At 41.0% G+C, this 20,368-nt stretch overlaps 2 protein-coding genes across 5 annotated transcripts; both read left to right on the top strand.

The window, feature by feature from the left end:
• Positions 1–10,230: 10,230 nt before the first annotated feature.
• On the top strand, positions 10,231–17,181 carry LOC103442731 (uncharacterized). 4 transcript variants are annotated; one of them, XM_029090472.2, is made up of 13 exons: positions 10,265–10,405; positions 10,690–10,867; positions 10,956–11,029; positions 11,103–11,174; positions 11,273–11,301; positions 12,239–12,289; positions 12,760–12,810; positions 13,603–13,662; positions 13,780–13,862; positions 14,342–14,489; positions 14,738–14,788; positions 15,426–15,530; positions 16,661–17,181. In XM_029090472.2, the coding sequence occupies exons 2-13, from the start codon at positions 10,788–10,790 to the stop codon at positions 16,796–16,798; spliced, it is 942 nt and encodes a 313-aa protein (XP_028946305.1). In that variant the 5' UTR covers positions 10,265–10,405; positions 10,690–10,787; the 3' UTR covers positions 16,799–17,181. The 4 variants fall into 4 exon arrangements, with proteins under 4 accessions (XP_028946308.1, XP_028946305.1, XP_028946306.1 ...); XM_029090473.2 differs by having other exon boundaries at positions 10,266–10,405; positions 10,739–10,867; XM_029090475.2 differs by lacking the exon at positions 10,956–11,029 and having other exon boundaries at positions 10,231–10,405; positions 10,739–10,867.
• Positions 17,182–18,213: 1,032 nt separating this feature from the next.
• LOC114820195 (transcription repressor OFP6-like) lies at positions 18,214–19,036 on the top strand. Its single transcript, XM_029090681.2, has one exon. It carries the CDS (start codon positions 18,294–18,296, stop codon positions 18,849–18,851), a length of 558 nt encoding a protein of 185 aa, XP_028946514.1. The 5' UTR covers positions 18,214–18,293; the 3' UTR covers positions 18,852–19,036.
• Positions 19,037–20,368: the final 1,332 nt, after the last annotated feature.

Here is a 20,368-nt window from a genome sequence, read left to right as displayed (position 1 = left end):
TATTCGGCGCTAAACAAACTACTTTGTTCAATTAATCGCAACGAATTTATGCTCAACTCGACTGGTAGCACCGCATCGTGTCCATAAGTCAATGCGTACGGGGTTGTTGCAGTCGCCGACCGGGGCGACGTTCGGTATGCCCATAATGCCTCGTTCAACTTCAAATGCCACATGCCAGGCCTTTCTTTTATTATTTTTTCGAGGATGCCAATCAACACTTTATTACTTGCCTCGGCCTGCCCATTCGCCTGTGGATAATACGGTGTGGACTGTTCCAGCCGAATTTTCAAATTGGCCGTGTATTCCTTAAACCTTTCGGCTGTGAAGATTGTTCCATTGTCGGTTATGATCGTTTCTGGCACACCGAACCGGGTCACAATGTGTTCCTCCACGAAATCGCAAACTTCTTTAGATGTTAGCTCGGCATACGATTTTGCTTCGACCCACTTAGTAAAGTAATCAGTTGCGACTATTATCCATGCATGCTTAGCAGCTCCAGAAGTCGGCGTGATTTTGCCAATTACGTCCATGGCCCATCCTCTAAACGGCCATGGCTTAATGACCGAATGTAGCGATTCGGCCGGGACCCTTTGTATAGGCCCATGGATTTGGCACTGCACGCATCCTCGTGCAAACTCGATACAATCTTTCAGTATTCTTGGCCAAAAATAACCGTGTCGTCGGAGTAGCCATCGCATTTTTCGTCCAGACTGGTGAGCTCCGCATACCCCTTCATGAACCTCTGCGATCGCTGGAGCACTCTCTTGAAGGCCGAGGCATAGCAATAACAAACCATCTTCGCCCTTTCGGTACAACTCGCCCTGGTACGTGACATAGTTCGTGGCGTGAGCCCGTGTCCTGCGACTGTGTTTTCCGTTAGGATTGTCAAGGTACTGCATAATGGGCTTTCTCCAATCATCTGGTACTGCCTCGGCCGCGCAAATTTCTATAGAGTCCTGGTCCTGCCGATCTAACAACGAAGGCAAGGACATGACCCTGGTACGTATCACATTGTCTCGACGGAGGATTTGCTGATCAACCAAGGCCGGGTATAATTGTTGTAATATTGGTATCTCCCGGCCTAGCTTGCCCCCCAGGAGTTGTGCACCGGAGGCGATTTGAGCCAACTCGTCTGCGTCGGTATTATGAACCCGAGAAACATGCTCGAATGTAATACCGTCAAAGGACTCGGCCAAATAGCTGGCGACCATGTGGTAAGGCGCCAGAGTACAACTCATGCAGCGAAAAGACCCATTAATTTGGTTAATCACTAGTTCAGAATCCCCGAGGACGAGGACACGAGTGGCATGTAGGTCAAGAAGGAGGCCTAGACCAATGACCAGAGCCTCGTATTCGGCCTGATTATTGGTGCAGTCGAAATCCAATTTGAACGAAAAATACCAACGATCGTTGTGAGGAGACTGAATGACGATGCCTGCGCCGGCCGAGGACGAAGTACTGGAACCATCGAAATACATCGTCCAATAGTTGTCGCGGGTCACCACCATGCCAATCTCGACATCAGCACCCCCGAAATCGTAAGGCGAAGGGTGCTGGGCAAGGAAATCGGCCAACGCTTGTCCTTTCACAGCTTTTTGCGGCACGTATTGCAAACTAAACTCGGACAACGCCATCGTCCATTTCCCAATTCGGCCCTTCACAATTGGCCGGGTAAGCATGTACCGGATAACGTCGGTCTGGGCAATGACTTGGGTGACCGACGGGAGCATGTAATGCCGAAGCTTGGATGCAGCGAAGAACACGGCGAGACAGAGCTTCTCAACAGCGGAATAATTGATCTCCGGAGGACTCAGATTACGGCTGAGGTAGAAGATAGCCTGTTCCCGGCCGGCATCGTTGTCTTGCGCGATGAGGCAACCGATGGACTCGTCGGCCGCCGAAATGTACAGCTTGAGAGGCTTACCGCGCTGAGGAGGGACCAGGACAGGTGGGTTTGTAAGGGAAACCTTGATCTGCGTGAACGCCGCCTGGTGCTCCTCATTCCACATGAACTTATCGGAGTCCTTGAGCTTCAAAAGTGTGGAAAATGCTTTCATTTTACCTGCCGAATTAGCAATAAATCGGCGTAAAAAATTGATCTGGCCGAGTAAGGACTGTAATTGTTTCTTCGTTGTTGGGGGTGGGGCGGTGATGATTGCGCGTGCCTTATTCTCATCGACTTCAATCCCACGATGATGTACGAGGAAACCAAGAAAATTCCCGGCCGATACACCGAAGGCACACTTGGCAGGATTCATCTTGAGGTTGTGCTGACGCATACGGAGGAAAGCCTGTCGGAGATCGTCCAGATGTGTCTGTCGGCGTTTAGATTTGACGACAACATCGTCGATATAAACTTCGACGATGGTGCCAATTAAATCATGGAAGATGGTGTTCATTGCCCGTTGGTACGTGGCGCCGGCATTCTTGAGGCCGAATGGCATGACAACCCATTCGTAAGTGCCGAGTGCCCCCGGGCACCGGAAAGCAGTTTTGTGCACATCGGCTTCGGCAATAAATATTTGGTTGTATCCGGCATGTCCATCCATAAAAGATAGGATCGCATGATTCGCCGCGGCATCGATTAACAGATCTGAAATCGGCATTGTATACTCATCTTTGGGCGTTGCCAGATTCAGATTGCGAAAATCGGTACAGATGCGCAGTGCACCACTTTTCTTTAATACAGGAACAATATTCGCCAACCATTCGACATATCGAGCTGTCCGAATGAACCCAGCTTTCAAAAGCCGAACTAGTTCGTCCTTAACACTGAGTTGTACTTCGGTCGAGAATCGACGAGGTGGCTGACGGAAAGGCTTGAATCCGGGCTTAATACGTAATTCATGCTCGACTAAAGCACGATCTAAGCCGGGCATTTCATGATAACTCCAAGCAAAACAATCTTTGAATTCCGTAAGCAAGGCCCGCAACTCGTCCTTCATTTGTTGAGGAAGTAACGCACTAATAAACAAAAGTCGTGGGTCATCGGCCGTCCCAACATTAATTTCTTCCAAAGGGTCCTTAACAAGGGGCCGATGATCTTCGAGTTCGGCCGGGGCGGCTCGAATTTTATCAAAAGATAATACAGGCCCATTATCTCCCTCAGCAAGGAACTCGACGAGGTTGACGCCTGAATTTGGTTGTTTAGATATCGTATACCAATGGGCCAGCAGTCGTTCCATAGTAAATGAAACCGCGGCCCTGCGTGCTTCCCGATCGGTGTCAAACATCGGCTTCGGGGAGAAAGTTAGCTAATCCGAGTCTTGCCGAATCCTGCTGGACAGTCTCGGCACCAACCTCGATAGCTTTCTGAACGGAAATCCGAGTCGGCCGTCCCTCTTCATTGAAGCCTTGCAACGTAATATAGCCGACGTGATCGTCATAATACCGTGCTTGAATCATGTTGGCTTCGAAGGGCTGGCTATCGGCCGGATGAACAGTGATCGATTTGCCGTCCCAAAAGACAAGCACTTGGTACAATGAGGAAGGAATACAACTGGTTTGATGAATCCAATCTCGGCCGAGCAGTGCATTATACTCGGTTTTGGAATCAACCACGAAAAAGGCGGTCATATGGGTGCGACGGGCAATATTCACAGTTAACGGAAGCACACATTTGGTGTGGGACTTATCGCCGACGAAACTACTCATTGTGATCCCTGACGGAATAAGCTCGTCATTTGAACGGCGTAAGGCCTTCATGATGTTCAGGGGCATGATATTGACAGTAGCTTCACAATCGACAAAAACTTTAGAAACCGGATATCCCTCGATGTGTGCCGTTACATACAATGGCTTTAAATGGTGAAGCTTGGCCGATGATAAACGAGGGAACAATTCGGCCAAAGCGGCCTTTAGACTATCATCTTTTGCTGTTGACTCGCCTTCAGCAATCGATATAAAATCAACATGGCCAGGTTCCTCGACAACCACATCTCCATCGAGGAAATTTGGTTGAGCCGTGCTTGATTGAAAATCGGCAGGTAATACATGGACCATACTAATTTCCATATTATCCAGGACTGACGGGCCCATTTGGTCGAGACCTTCCTCGTTCGGTTGGTTAGCGACTACGGACTCAGTTGTCGTCAGAGTCGGACAACGAGATTCTTCCGTCCCTTCAATAATGTCACTCGGCGGAGCTGCTTCGGCCACTTGTTGGCTCTGCGTGACCGCCTCAGGTAAGGTCGAGATTGACAATGAGCTTGGGGTCAAGACCTGAACCTGCTCCTGGTAGTGTAGCCGAGCATCCCTAGTGTCGAGATAAGCATCCAGACGGGCAATACGGGCGATTTCATCGGTCGTAAGGCCGAAGAGAGAAACCGCCGAAAATACTTCAAAGTGATACCGTAAATACTGAAGGTCCTCTAGCGAGAAAGGAAGGTCAGCGACATCGATATCGGTATACGGGTCAACTTCAAATCCAAAGACACGAGCTTCTCGTATGTGCTGGAACCTTGCTTTCAATCCTGGATCTGAGGTCTTCTGGATGATCCGCTCAGCATCCGGACAAGTCAAGACAAGATCAATGGTGTCCTGACATGCCTTCGGCAAACCATACAAATCGTTGGCCGAATGTTCCTTATGAAATTCTCGCATATACTCCAAAGACTCCCCAAGGAACGGGGGGTGCAAATTCCGTCGAATTTTGACCAAAGGCTCTTGTATAGCTAGCGGGGATAATTTGATTTCGGCCTTTTGCCTGAAATGTTCAACACGTGCCTTCATTTCCCTTGGTCGAATGAGAAGTTTGATCCGCTTATCAGCTTCTTCAAACATGGTCTCGACGTCTTGATCGACCAGCCGTTTCCCCTGAGCCAACTCTGTCATAATTGGTGGAGGTGGTCGCTTTTCATTAGTGGCAACTGTATCCTTCGGTCGCCACTTAGGGGCCGAAGTTTCTTGGGCTGCTTGTCGGCGAGCCATGCAATCTATCCGTTGATGCCGGCGTTTCTGAGATTTGGACAACGCAGTGTAAACGCCCTTCGAAGAATGGTATGTATACCAACGTTGATCTCTAGGCTCGGGAGGCTTGAAGGTCTTTTGACTCCGTGATGATCCTGAACTGCTAGAATTACGCTTATAGTAAACATCGTCATAAAATGAAGCATCAAAATCAAGGCGTCGCCTGACCGGGGGTGTATCTTCCATCCGTACTTTAGGACCGAGCCTCTCAAAAACCCCGTGATGGTGGCCTTCATTGGCTACCTTTTGCCGAGTTGCGGCCACAGGCTCCGAAGAAGGCTTCTCCTCTGATTCACTGTCGACCTTCGCTCTACATTTCCTGCACAAAACCGCCGTTCCACTATCTTCATCAGTACTATAATCCATCATAGATTTGACAATAGCGGGTCCCGTTAAAGCCGTAGGTGGTTTATTTGAACGAAAATCGGCCATGAACCGTGGCCGAACATTCTGATTCCGCGGGCGTTGTGTCTCAACCACTTTAGCCTTGCCTTTCCCTTTGTCCTTGGGTAGGTACGCGTCGACCATGTTTACTGTTGCCGTGGGGAATGGATCAGTATCCACACTCATCTTTTTTTCGGGGAATTTCAGTTTGCCATTATCAATCCAGTTTTGAACGTTGTCGCGAAACACGACACAATTGTTTGTCGTATGTTTGCTTGAATTGTGGTATTTGCAATACACCTTCCCTTTAAGCTCTTCGGCCTTAGGAATGTTGTGACCGGGCCGAAGCTTGATAATTCTTGCGGATAATAGTTGGTCGAAGATCGCATCAGCCTTGGTAATATCAAAAGTATAGACCTTTGATGGTTTCAACACTCCTTCAGCGGCCGAGCGACTTTTGACTTCTCTAGAATCAACCTGAGTTAATGCCTTACAAACGTATGGCTTATCTATCACTATCTCAGCCGCATCCACACTGACGCATTCATCCTCGGTTGACGCATAGCTGACAGTAGGATTTTTGTACAACGTCCCCCGAGATGGCGTTTTCGAAACCTTCTCCTCACGGAGCAAGTAGTCGTACTGTTCAACATGCTGGGCTAATTCATACATGTCCCGAAAGTTTGCCCCCAGGAATTTCTTTTTATATTCGACGTCGAGGCCGTTCAAAGCAAGCCTGACGAATTCGACTTCGGGTAAGGGCACTCGGCACCAATTCCGGGCCGATTTGAACCTAGTGAGATAGTCCATTGGTGATTCATCAGATGCCTGAGCCATCCTTGCTAATGAAGAAACTGACATCTCCATCCCTGGTCGATAAAACTGCTCATGGAACTTCTCGACCAACTCTTCCCAGTTCTGGACGGAATTGGGGGGTAGATTAATGTACCAAGCAAATGCCGAGCCGGTCAATGAGAAGTTGAATAGCCGTAACTTATGAAAGTCACTATTGACATCTCCGCATTGCGCAGTGAAACGAGCCACGTGCTCCAACGAAGATAAAGACGATTCACCGGCAAAAAGACTAAAATCTGGGATCTTGAAACCCTTCGGGTACCCAAACGATTCCACGTAAGCTGGGTACGGATGAATAAACTTAGGAAACTTCGGCCCTTTCTTCATGGCCGAGTCAATCATCCGCTGAACTTCGGTCATATCAACAGGTGTTGCTTCGACCCTCTGGTCAGTCCCGTCTGACCTACTATTCGACCCTCCTCCTTTCTCCAAGTTAATTGGTTTGAGCAGGGCAGGAATAGGCCCGGCCGGTACAATCGGTGCCGGGTTGTTTTCTGGTAAACAAGGTTGGCGAAGATCGAAAGGCCTGCTGCCACCAACTTGGCTAACCAGCATTTCGAGCAGCTTGGTTTGACGATCATTGGCACTAAGTATCGCGTCATGCAGCTTGTCAATGCCTCGACTGAACGTCTGCTCGACTGACCGAGACTGCTCGTCCAGTCGCTTTCGGAGAAACGACCTCGTTGGTGGGTCTGATCCTTCACCACCATCCTCGTCACATTCCTCTATTATCCCTTCATTAAGAACGCACGTGTTTCTGTTAGGGATCTCTAAACCACGGAGTTGACCGCCGAGATTAAGTTCTCTCTCTCGGCGAGTCGCGCTCGTGGACTCAGGTGTACCAACGCTAAGGGGATTCTGCGCCTGTGGCACACTCTGTCCTATGCTCTGACTCGGTAAATCGGCTGTCGACTTTCCCATAGCTGTTTTCTTTTTTACCGATCGTGTTTCAATTGGCATGAACTTCGTAGTTTAGCACTGGGTCCCACTGGGCGTGCCAAAATGTTGACCCTAGAAATTACAAAGCCTACGTGGCGCGCAGGCCGAATATATTCTAAGCTAACTACGTCTTTCGGTGATTGCGGGGCGTGCCAACTCGTCGGCCGAGGCTCGGCCGAGGAGTAAATTTGATGATGCTGCATTGGGTCGCGCTACTGACTTCTGCGTCTTGCGATTGCGGCCGAGAAAGGAAAGCGTCTCGGCCTCTTGGGTTCTCGAGCCTGAAGACAATGCTGCTATTTCTTACAAAGTTCACGAACCGAATTCGGCTTACAATGTGCCGAATGTAATAACTGTAACACCTCACCTCGCCGAGAAGGCTAATGAGATGACCTCGACCAACAAGGATTTGAAAACCCTTCTCGACCGAGACTTGGATAGGCAATCGACCGTTCTCGCCGCAGTGCTGTTGATGCCAACGGAAGATACTGCGAGACCGACCGACTCTACGGTGACAGAGCTATCTATGCCGACTTAAGATATCACCGGTTGCTTCCACAGTGCTGTTGATGCCAACGGAAGAGGTGTCAGCGAAAAAGGAAAAGAAAAAGATCTCAAGTTGTGAGAGTTTGCGCAGGGCAATTTTTGTGTTGATTTGCAGGAGCCTTTTTCATTGCTGAATGTCTTGTATTTATAGTAGCAGAACACCGAGCCCGAGTTCCAATCCTATTCGAACTAGGTTTCCCTCTCCGGATTAACATTACCTCGATCAGTCCTATCTCTGCTAGGACTACGAATCTAGTCCTTAACTGAGCCGGATTCGCCTTCTAGTTTTACTGATCTCGTCGAGGGTCCCTATTGTATTAGGACTCGACTTGCACTCTGATTTAACCGACCTAGGCCTAGAAGCCCATGAGCTGAACGCCCCATGACCCTCTCGCCGTACGTCTTCCCGGGCCGAAAGTGATTCCTCCCTCGGCCCAAACTGTTATTTTGGGCCCAAACAGGTACATACATTTTGGTATTGATATTTAGGTACATACATTTTCGGTATTGACATTTAGGTACATACATTTCGGTATTGACATTTAGGTATATTAATTCAATATAATACATTTCGGTACATACATTTAGGTTCATTATAATATATTTCGGTACAATCATGTAGGTACAAATATTTCGGTACAAAAAAGTCAATTTTATATATTTTGGCACAATCATTTCTGAACACTTATGTATTTATATATTTTTGTATCACAAATTTTTTTTAATATTTTCTCATTTACATTCATTTCTAATTAAAAAAAACTAAATATGTGCATATTAATAAAATTAAATTTTAATATGGAGAGATTAAATAAAAATACACATTAAATAACAAAAATTGAATGTAAATTTTGATAAAAGTACACTCAAGGGATTAAATTGAATATTTAATCTAGCACCAGTTTTTTTTTTTAATTTTAATCTTTTGCAAGGATTAATGTCCAAAAAACCCTTTATTTTATTACATCAAAATGAGGTTTAAGAGCCTCATGCACAAAGGCAAAATAGTAGCAAGTCCGTAGCAATTTTTGGATTATTTTTTTAACTTTTAGTGAATTTATTAAGATTTTTTTTATTGTCATTAAGAATTTTTAAATACAAACACAATAAAATGAGCAAAAATGCCAGGTGGCAAAACGTGAATATCCACCCGGCAGTGGATACTGACAAGAAGAAGATATTTTTCAATGTGCTTAGAACACGAACTGATACGTTACATGACATTATATAATTATGTTTCAGACTCATTGAAAAATCTTTTGACAAGAAAGCTCTAAGTTGTTAGCACGTGTAAAATATTGTCAGTATTTTCATTTATTTCAGAGTTTTCCATTAAATATAAATAAAATGGAATAGGCCTCTTGTAATCCACCACAAACGGTAGCCCATAATTTGCAAATAGTTAAGTTACGCACGAAGCCCAATCTCCATTGCCCAAGAGCTGTTCCCCCAGTTCTTCACAGCGGCGGCCTCCATGGCAGCAAACAGCTCCTTCTTTGGGGGGCCTCTGGATGTCGATTTTGTTGAAATTTTCAGAGAGATGGGCCGGGAACTTCACTTTCAACGTCGATATTATCTTTAATTTGGTAATTACCACCTGCTCAATTCAGTTTTAACTTGGAATCTCCCTCCACCAGAATGTTTTGAAGCCTTTACGTCTGGCACATCTTAATCCTTCCCTCAAACCCATAGCCTCAGCCACTGAAATAGTTACTTCGTCTAGGTTGAAAGCACTAGTACCAATAACCTGACCCTCAGAATTCCTTGACACAAAGGCAACATCAACTCTCTCCGGAGTGACAGAACCATCCAAGTTTACCTTATAACGTCTTGGTGAGGGGGATGCCATTGAATGACCTGCTCAAAAGAAACGTCAACCTTGCATTTGGCTTCCAATTAGAGCAGAAGAACGAAGAAACCACACTAGCTGAAATGGCAAGGCAGCGACGGGTGTTCATTAATAATATATGTTTTTTAGATTATTTATATCACAAAACATAATTGTTATCAGCAATTTAAAAGTTAGCAAGCACTGAAAATGATGAAGAATAAAAAACCGCTAACGGAAGTATGAAAATGTCACACAATCTTCACTTTATATATGAAATTGGAACGAAAAAAAATTAATGTATGAAAGTTAGAATTTCTAGTTAATAACAAATTCCAACATAACTCACCGTTTTAGTACCAACAATTGTTGGGTTTGGTGGCCGAGATTATAGCTATGATTGGAGTCCCACATCGGTGGATGAGGAGAGTCATCTATCCTAAAGGTACCACACACACATATTGCTGAGGCCTTTTAGTAAAATTCCAAACCTGTTTCTTTTGAGCGGTTAAAGTGGAGGGAATATCAGCAATATCGACTCGTGAGTGTTGCACTCGTAGGTGTGCTTCCGCACAACAATAAAATCTCCAACGAAAACTTGTCGTAACTATATTAGAACGCGTAAATTAGCAACACATGTTACACTACAAAAATTTCATTTTATTTAAGCTAGATGAGTCCTTCTAGTTCTACCATACATTGCCTTTGAAGTGACTTAAATTTGTTGGCAAGTTCTTTTAGATTCTTGAGAGCGCATATTCTACAATTTGATTCATAACTATATATCCATAGAACAATTTTTACACACCCCTTCATTTTCTTTAATTTGTTCATAGCTTCCTCCTATTTTTCTCTTGGGCTCTTTCCTATCTCACCCTCTTTCAGGTAACGTCTCTGTTTCTTACACCCACCCATCCACAAAGCCTACAACTTTGGTTTTCAAATTATGAATTAATTGTCCTAAACAAGTACGAGGCCTTCGTAAATTCCTACACTTTTTAGGCAGTAGCAATTGGATGCTGTATAGTCCGATCACACCGATATTGTCCTTTAACTTGTACCTTACCACCTGCACAACACCGCAAATCTGGTTTTATCACAAAAAACGTCGATGTAATTAGACGTTGATATTTGATTTTGTTCTCCTATGTGAGATTTTTGTATTGTAGGACATACATCTAAATTCTGAAGTGAAACTCCGTTATCGATATTTTTTAGTTATATAAGGCCAAGGGCAAGCTACAGATTATACCGTGGAAGCAGAGAAATGGGTGAGCAGGAAAATTCAGAATCTGAAGCGATTCGAGTGAAGAGGCGTGCTACGTTTCGTATATGCAATGTGTCAAGGTTCTTACTTTTTTGGCTCCAAATTCTTTGTGGTGTGTGATAGTTTTAGTGGCGATTGTTTTGTTAGTTGGGTTTTTCTTTGTTTCAGTTTCACCACTGAAATACTGGAGATCCCTGCTGACAATCCAGCATTGCATGTTCTTGTTATACCTGGAAATCCAGGTGGGTTTTTGTGTTTGTGTGGGTGGGATTGATTCAATTTTGAGAGTTACGATTTGGGTTTTCGGTATTGTAGGTGTTGTTTCATTTTACAAAGACTTTGTGGAGTCGCTGTATGAGTTGCTGGGTGGAACTGCTTCTGTGACAGGCAAGACTTTGGTGTTTGTTGTATGTTATTATTAGTTAAGCGTTTCGGAAAGTGTAAAAAATATGCTAATTTGTTTGCATTCTTGTGTCTATCATCAGCTGTTGGGCATATATCTCACACCAAAAAGGTATTACATTTTGCTTATACAAGCTTAGGCCATACTCGTTTACCATTTGCATCAAATTTCACTTCTTTGCCTTTGTTGCTCCTGATCATTAATGCTGTACTTTTCTTTCCCTTGCAACTGATGATGAGTATGTTTTTGTGGCTGCCCATTGTAAAGCCTACTGAAATTCTATGAACATAAAATATGGTTAACCCTTGGTTTTTGTGGCTAATCCTATCTTAGCTTTAATAAGGTTTCGTCTATTCAATTAGCAATATGTTAATTTCTCTGTATGTGAAGACTGAAGACAAATAAAAATTAGGGACGATTCGCAGAATATATTGTAGTCCCGAGCTTCAAAATATTTGTAAATTGAAATACTTTATCAGTTGGAGTGCATGAAGTGAACCAGCAAAAGGTCTCTTTGATCTTTGTTTAGTTAAAGGTAATTAATTTGGACAGATCACAGATGTATGAGCTGAAAGCCACTTACAGGTCTTGTTGCCTTTTTCTTGGAGAGCAGCGCTAAAACAAGCTGAGTAGGGGTGTCATTAGTTACGTTTTTAAAGGAACAATGGTATATGTCTTGGGTTAGTGATAAAAGGGTGGTGGTCATCTTATCGGCCTCAGGTTTACATGTTTCTGAATCTGAAAGTTACAAAGGTTTTTAAGATGGTTGTACGAGTAGATTTCAACCAATTATGCACGCAAGTTGGGATTTTGACCTTCCATAATAAATATGCTATAGTTCTTGCAAGTCTGGCTTTGCCTTTCTATTTTAGTTTAATATTATTTTCATGACATTTGTATCATTCATTAATCAGATATTTGATCTTTTTATGGTCCTTCAGCCTAAGAAATGGTTTACTGTGTTTTTCATATCACACGCAATATATATCTATGCTTCAGCAATCTGTGGCATGGGCATGATTGTTAAATAGTATTCTCTTTTTGTTAGAACTGGGAGCATGGAAGGCTGTTCTCATTACAAGAACAAATTGATCATAAGGTAAACTCTGCTTGCTTTATTGCTTTTGAGAAATGGTTGGCCGGATAAGAGAGATCAGAGATTTGTGGTACACCTCAAGTTGGTGGTGTGGTGGTTTAATATCCTGCATAATGGAGTGAAACATATTGAATGTCATTGCCTGACAAATCAAATGCGTTGTAGTTGATCTGCTGGTATTAACAATGACTGAATTTTGAATCCAAATATCTGAATTGAGCTTCTGAGCGTACAGTTTTTCATGTCATTCCAATTCCATGCATTTTCTCTTTTAAAACAGAATCCAACTTTGACTTCCAGATCTTACCTTTATTTTTCAAAACTCCATTTCAATAGTTTTCCTAATGGCACTCTTCCACCAATTTGTCTATATTGGAACTTATTAGTTATAATAGTGTCTGGTTCCTCAATAAAATAAAAAAGTGTAGAGTGTCACATACAGTTTTGACTGCTAATTAAATTTGTACTTGCAGATGGACTTCGTCAAACAGGAGTTGCAAAATAATGAAGTTCCTATATTACTGGTGTGATAATTTTCTATCTCCAATTTGTGCTTTTTTCAGTTTAATGTCTGCTGTGTGGAGAAGAGGGGCGTATAAGTGCAATATCTGTTTATTCTGGTCCTAAATCACCTTAAGATTCTTGGACCAAGTTGGATATCTCTTGCATTTGAGTTCTGTAGCAATTACTTATCAGTGAATCTGTATCTGCTAAACTTATTGGTGGCATATACATTAGTGATATTGCAAATACACATCCATCTTTACTTAACAATCAAGCACCCTTTGATCAGAAGCTGCTTCGATGTTTTTTTTAGTCTAAGTGTTAGTATACGAAGCATTTCCCATTGTCAACACAAAATGTTCTCTTGTTTCAGTTTTTGTGTGTGATTGTTTACTGAGAGTAGGGTTTTTTTTTCATGACTATATGCAACTATGTTCTCAAATTTCTGTATTAAGAACATAAGCTTTGTGATCAAGTGCCCTCTCTTGCTCTGGTTTTTTTCATTCGGGTGTTATCCATATGGTATTTCTCCTGTGTAGATTTTTAGTAATCCTTGAATATGTGTGTGTTTTAGCCTTCGATCAATGGTTAGGTGATGAAGATCTGTCAGCATTTCCTGGCTCTGAACTAGGATTATTAGTATACCATGATTTTTTTTGTGTTCGAAAGTTGTTTTGTCAGGTGGTGATCTCAACAAGTTCTGTGATCACCAATTCATCCACAGGGTTACATGAAAAAAAGATTGAAATTTTTTTTTTTTGTTTCTGACTTTGATTATCTTATAAAAAAAGCTGAAGTTTAGTTTCCTGCAGGTTGGGCACTCTATTGGTTCATATATATCTCTAGAAATGTTCCGGAAGTCTCCAGAGAAGGTGACAACAACCTTGTACAATGTTGTCTGCTACTCACTCAGTCACTTGTCATACTATTACTACCACCCATAGGCTTCTGACTACAGAGAACCTGCTACATGTTTTATGGAATTGTAGGTGACATTTTGTGTTGGACTATATCCTTTTTTGGCCTTAAACCGACAATCTGTACAGCAGTCTTTCATCAGGAAGCTTGCAGCGTAAAATTCTTTCTTTTTTATGCGTGTTTTTTGTTCTGTCCTATGCATTAGTGTGCTTCATGCACAAGCAATAGGCAGTTATTATAATGAAATTTTTCCTGTGGCTGGTACCTTTGGTTTTGCTTTTATATTTCATGCCTACTAGTGGTGTCTGTTTAGTTTTGTTGGTTTCACTTATGCGACAATAAAGGTTGAACATTCAATGAGAAAACTGACAGTTGATGAATTGTTCAGGGAACTGTTATTGACAATCCAAAAAGTCATCCTACTCTCCTCCAAGTTGAGTTTCTAGTTTATGTGGGAGGAATGCCGGATGACTTCTTTAGAGTGCCAATAACATCTCCTGTTTTTAACCATTCATTGGAATTCTCACTTGGTCCTAATGTATATTGGCGGGTTCTTTTAAAACTCATTCTAGTGATATTAGTTGTAACAGTAGCCATTCATAGAGATTAACAATACAGAATAGTGTGTTTCAGGTCCCGTATTCTAAGTGTTGTCTTGAGCTTAATTGTTGCACCCTTGGGATTGTTTCCTATCCGATTGTTGAGGTTAATTGTGACCACATTCCTTGGGAAGCCCTGGTCAGCTACTGCAGTTGAGGCTACTTGCTCTCACTTGGTAAAGGTAAAGGTCTGTCTTGTAATAGATTGGTGAAGTTGGCTTCTTAGGTCATACATACTTTCAAAAACGTCAAAAATCTTTTCTTTTCTGGTTATTTCTTATTATGAAGGAGCTTATACTTATACCAATGTTCCACTGATTAAACTATTTGCCTCCATCAAGCAGTGTGTTTTTTGTGCGTGACTGTGTGCACGCTATTGTGCATGTGTTTTGAATCTTTTTCCATGAACATTTGATTTGTGTACTTGTAGTACCATACCATGCGGAATGTCCTCTTCATGGCAATGACAGAATTCAGAGAGGTAAAACTCTTGCCCTTTTGTAAATTTAAGATTTTAGTTGTAATTGTTCATGAAAGTTACTAATATTGTTTTTCGAAAACTGTAGTCACTGACTTCCAAATTAAACTGAAACTTTAACATGGTTCATGGGGTTTTGTAAATAGTAAAACTTTTTTCACCCGCTTCCTCCTTTTATGTTGATATTTTCATCCTCTCTGAAAATAGAGTTATTACCTCCACATGCTTTAATGGTGATCATGAAAATGCAACTATTACTTCCCTTTAGATTCCCATCCACATTTCGAAAATCTAGTTCCTACTTTTAAATGTATATTGGTTTTGTGCTACTGCATCTACTGGCTGCATCCTTGATGCGATACGAATGAGTTCTTTCCTAATTGGTAATTTGGTAATCATGTATGCATTCAATCTGTTATCCTCGTGTTAACAGAAAGTTATATATTTGACTGAAAAGTTACCATGATGGTGTTTGACTATGTATTCTACACAACACTATTTTTTTGTTAAGACATGATATTCTCTTTGCATATATAGTCTCTTCAGCTTCAACAAACACTAAAATTGCTGCATGGTTCATCTAGGAAAGTTAGAACTGTGATATACATATTTTGTGCTTACCATAGGACTCCACTGTCAGCTTTCAGCAACACCAGATTGGGCATTCATGAGGGGAAACCAGCACAAAATAGCATTTTTGTTCGGCATTGATGATCACTGGGGTCCATTGCAAATGTTTGAAGAGGTAATTTAAGGAGTTCTTTTCAATGTTGAGTTTGGAAGTCAAGTGTCAATAAGATTTAAGAGGGATATTGTTTCCCTGCCCCTTTGTGCATATGAATTTGTTGCGAATGCATTTATGCTTTAAAAATTATATGGTAAGTTTCATGACCTTCCAGACCCCTGAGATTCCCAGATACCTTTAACTCCCAGTGCTTCTCGCATGAAATATCTCTTTTTCGTTTTTTCGATCTGTAATAGAAATATAACCATGAGAGTAATACAACGAGAGTAGGAATCTAGGAAGATCAGGAGCATGGAAGGTTTTCACACATACTTTGTTCACTCACTCTTGGTGAATGTATATATTTTTCCTGTCATCGATAAATTTTAGAGAACCGATCATGTTTAACGAAGGACTATTTGCTTTGTAATATAGTCACCTAGGCACTGCTAAGAAGAGGAATTTTTTTTGCTATGAGATTAAATTGGTTGGAGATAGAAGATGTTTCGAGACTCCAAACGTTTAGCATTTCTGATCCCTTATTAAAATTTAGTCTGTGGAGTTTGTTGGCGCGAACATCAAATATGAGGGAGGGGTCATCTCATCGAACCAGTTTTGTTTGCCTTATGTGATGTTTCAACGATGATTCCTATCATTACATGTCAATCACAAGGTGTATGCTGATTCTTATGGTTTTCATGTTAGAAAAGTATACGATTACAGTTTGTCCTGGATAAACATTGATTCATAAGCTTTAAATGACCAATGTATTGGCTTTCTTTCCAAGCAGATACAAGATATGGTCAGAATTCTTAATATACAGATTGAATATTTGCTGCTAATGTCATGCACATTAGTAAAAAGAGAGATAAAATGGTTGCAGTTGATGCTATTGAGTGTTAAGCGTGTCGCAATTTTGTTTGCGGAGATAACTTTTGAATGCCCTTTTTCACCTCTTGCGCACCTTACTTTTTTCTAGCTATTAGATTGAACAAATCAAAAGAGAATCAGAGTGCCGTAATTAAGAAAATGTGTGCAGAAGGTGTAAAATGGCGTGCAAATTTCACTTCCCTTTGGTTTGCTTTTGCTTTTGGCATTTTCTAATATGCCTTACCGGGCATCTTTCTACTTTGTATTTCTGTGGGTCCCAGATTTCCAAGCAGGTCCCGGATGTTGCTCTATCAATTGAAAGAGAGGGCCACACTCATGCTTTTGGTTGCACTGAGGCTGGCTCATTGTGGGTTGCTGAGCATGTAGCAGGCTTGATCAAGAACAATCAAGCATCATAGATATACCTGCTCAACCTAGCCCACCATGTTTGTCTTTAGGATGCAAATATTAGACTTTCATTTGGATGGATAAGTCAATAAATAAAATAAGTCTTAAAGTTTTGATTGTTGCTTGATTAGTTATACTAGAAGCAGTGAATAGATTTGAGCTGCCTACTTGTGGAAAAGGGCAGATTCTTTTGTATGACCGGTTGTATATCTGTTCTCCCTATCCATCTCTCATACAAGAATGGACTTATGCTATCTGGTTGGGGACAGCGGAGGATTTTTATGTGTAACCGGTTGTATGTCCCTCTCTCACTATCTCAAGCATCAAATTTGTATGAAGTATTTGTACTATATTTATTGATTAGCATAAGTAAGATTTATGAAGGATTTATCTACGTGAGACTTGTAAGTGGCTACAATATAAGTATTACTCATCCTGAACTATAATTTTTTGTTTTGGTGAAGTAATATTATTATTGACCATAAAGATTCTTAATTTTATCTACAATTAACCATGAAAATGAAGTAGGGAAATTATCTTTACATCATTTTCTAACATTAGGAGGTGTATAGATGTGACAATGAGCAGTCATTTAATTATTAGCTTTGCATCACTTGAGAGTAGGCCTAGCAATCGGATGGTGTTTGCCCTTTTTGTGTTATATCTATTAATTTAATAAGTAATTTTTGTGTCATATTTGTTATCTTAACGGGTTGTTTTCGTGTCATATACGTTATCTTATCGGATCGTGTCGTGTCAAATCCATTATCTTAATGGGTTCTTAACAAATGACTAAATAACAACGTGATTCGTTAACAAGTCGTGTCGTGTTGGGTTAACGCGTCATGCAGGAAATTATCATGTCTAATATCTAGATTTAACAAACGATATCTTATCTGGTTTTTTTAAAATGATTCTATAACCATCTAACTAACAAACTAACTCACGCTAAAACTTATTATTTTTGTGTCGTGTCGCGTTAACAAATGGCGTACAAATTCACTGGCCTACTGACAGCGCCAACCATCAAGAAGTACCACACTTGGAGAGATTTTTCAGTATGACCGTCATATGAGGTGTTACATCACGTGTCCCTGTATAAATGATGGGTTATGTGTGTTAAAAGGTTAATAACTTAAAAATTAAAATTTTCCACCACTTACATAAAAATACGTGATATACCATCCGTGTTCCGTCACAACTAAAAATTTATCCGCACCATGATGACTAGAAAGCAACACGTCAAGTGCATATTTTTCGTAGTAAAATTGATGACTAGAAAGCAACACGTCAAGTGCATATTTTTCGTAGTCAAATTGTGCGGTTTAGACGAGACTGTCACTGGAATAAACTCACAGAACAGTCATTTTAGCATGTAGGGGACCCTTCAGGAGCTCACATGAACATTTATAGTCAAATCCCCTATTATCCCAACAACTCTCACTCACTTCCCCAACTAAACTAAACTCAACCTCTCTCTCTATCGCTCTCTCTAAAACACACACGATGCCTACAACAACCAGAAGAAAGCTCCGGTTGAGCAAAGTCACGGTCGACATGGGATGCAGCTGCAGAAAACCTATTAAGCTCTTCCAAATATTCCACCCTAAACCTAAACCCTCCTCCAAAACCCTAAAACAAAACAACTACAACCACTTCCCTCCTTCTTCTTCTTCTTCTTCAACCCCACGCAACAACAACAACAACAACAAAGTCTACAAAGACGACTGTGCTCCATTTTTAGTCACAAATTCCGACGCAAAAGCCACGAGGCCCGTCAGGGGCTTCGGTAGAATCGGCAGCGAGAGCGTGGCTGTGGAGAAAGACTCCGGCGACCCTTACTTGGACTTTCGACACTCGATGCTACAGATGATACTGGAGAACGAGATATACTCGAAAGACGATCTCCGGGAGCTTCTCAACTGTTTCCTGCAGCTCAACTCGCCCTGCAACCACGGCATTATTATCAGGGCATTCACTGAGATCTGGAATGCTGTTTTCTCTGTCAGGTCTGGAGGTTCGACGTTGCTGCACTTTGCGAACAACAAGTCACGTGACTACTAGCTGAAGCTGTATCTGCTGCACGTGCAAAGGGGGATTGAGAGATTGAGTTTCCAGTTACATGTCGTGTTAAGATAAAAGACAAGGGGATTCAATCAAGTTATTTAAGGTCCTTTGTAAGGTTGTGGGGGTGCATGTAATGTAAAGAAATATTTTCGATTAATCAAATCTCATATGAATTATGGATACGATTTTATATTTGTTTAAGGCTAGCCGACATTCACCTCTCCCAGACCCTGCGTAAAGCGGGAGCCTTGTGCACTGGGTACGACCTTTATTGTATTTTACCACTTTCCTAGAGTACAAAATAAAGTAAATTGTGGGATGATATAATGTTGGATCATGACTTTTGTTACATAGTAACATGGTAAAAGAATATATATAAAATATTTGTGTGTATGTTGTTATACATTTTTACCTTTCACTTCTAAAACATTACTGTATAAAATTTACAGTTAGAATGTCTTCGTGAATTTTTTTAGCGCAACAATTCTGATTTTATATCTTATGTGGTAATCTTTGAAGTGAAATTTGCTGGCTGATGTTGTTGAAGCATGATATATATATATATATGCTTGTAATAAGTTTTAATTAGAGTGGACTTAGCATTCTTTGAGAAGAGCTAATCTTCTATAAAATAAGGGACAATATACTTCATACTTATATATTATGCGTGCATTGTACAAATATTATGATTAAAATGGCTCATTTCTCTTGTCCTTAAGCGATTATTTTTATAAAATAATTTCGGATATAAATTATGTCTTGGAATGAAAGACAATTCAGAATCTGCATTGACTACGAACAAGGAAGTTATAAGTAATGCACCTATGTATCTCAAGAAAAAGGTAGGCAAAGTCCGAAGGCTGTTATTTCAATAAATCGATAATTTTGATAACAAGTATCATACTTATAGCGAACTGTCACTAAATAAACCCAAGTTATTAGAGTTTAAACAAGTGTTATCCAATCCTAATAATAAATCAAACGATCGAGTTGATGTATTATCTCTAGGAGTGTAAGTTGGGTTGGTCAAATAGGGCAAGTTTCAAGAAGTTAGGGCATTGTTGGGGGAGAAAGATAGGCATTGGGATTTGGATTATAATTATTACAGAGAGTTGGAAGTGGTGAAAGCCAGTTGTTTTATGCAATTTTATTTGTGAGAAGCAGGCCAGTCTAGGGATTTTTTATGCTCAGAGCGACGTAATAAAATATGCTATCATTTTATATAAGAAAATTATTTATTTTCACACATAAGATATCGATAAAATTATATTTAGAAAAACACTTCAAACTTAATAATTTAGAAACACGGAAAAACTAATTTATTTTGTATCGTGAGAAGGAAACAAAAAAACATCGAGTTTACAAATAGATAGATATGAGTTTTGTTTTCCATCTGACTTTTAAAGTGTTTTTGTATAAACCGTGAGTGTTTTTTTTCTTATTTACTAACCTTGTCAATATGAGACTAAAAAAATAATGATGTTTTTGAGTCTTTAATTGATATGTATAAGTAA

Source organism: Malus domestica, chromosome 12, assembly GCF_042453785.1.
Source record: "Malus domestica chromosome 12, GDT2T_hap1".
NCBI classification, from domain to species: Eukaryota; Viridiplantae; Streptophyta; class Magnoliopsida; order Rosales; family Rosaceae; genus Malus; species Malus domestica.
The sequence above is the reverse complement of the archived record's forward strand: the minus strand, read 5'-3'. Positions and strand labels throughout refer to the sequence as shown.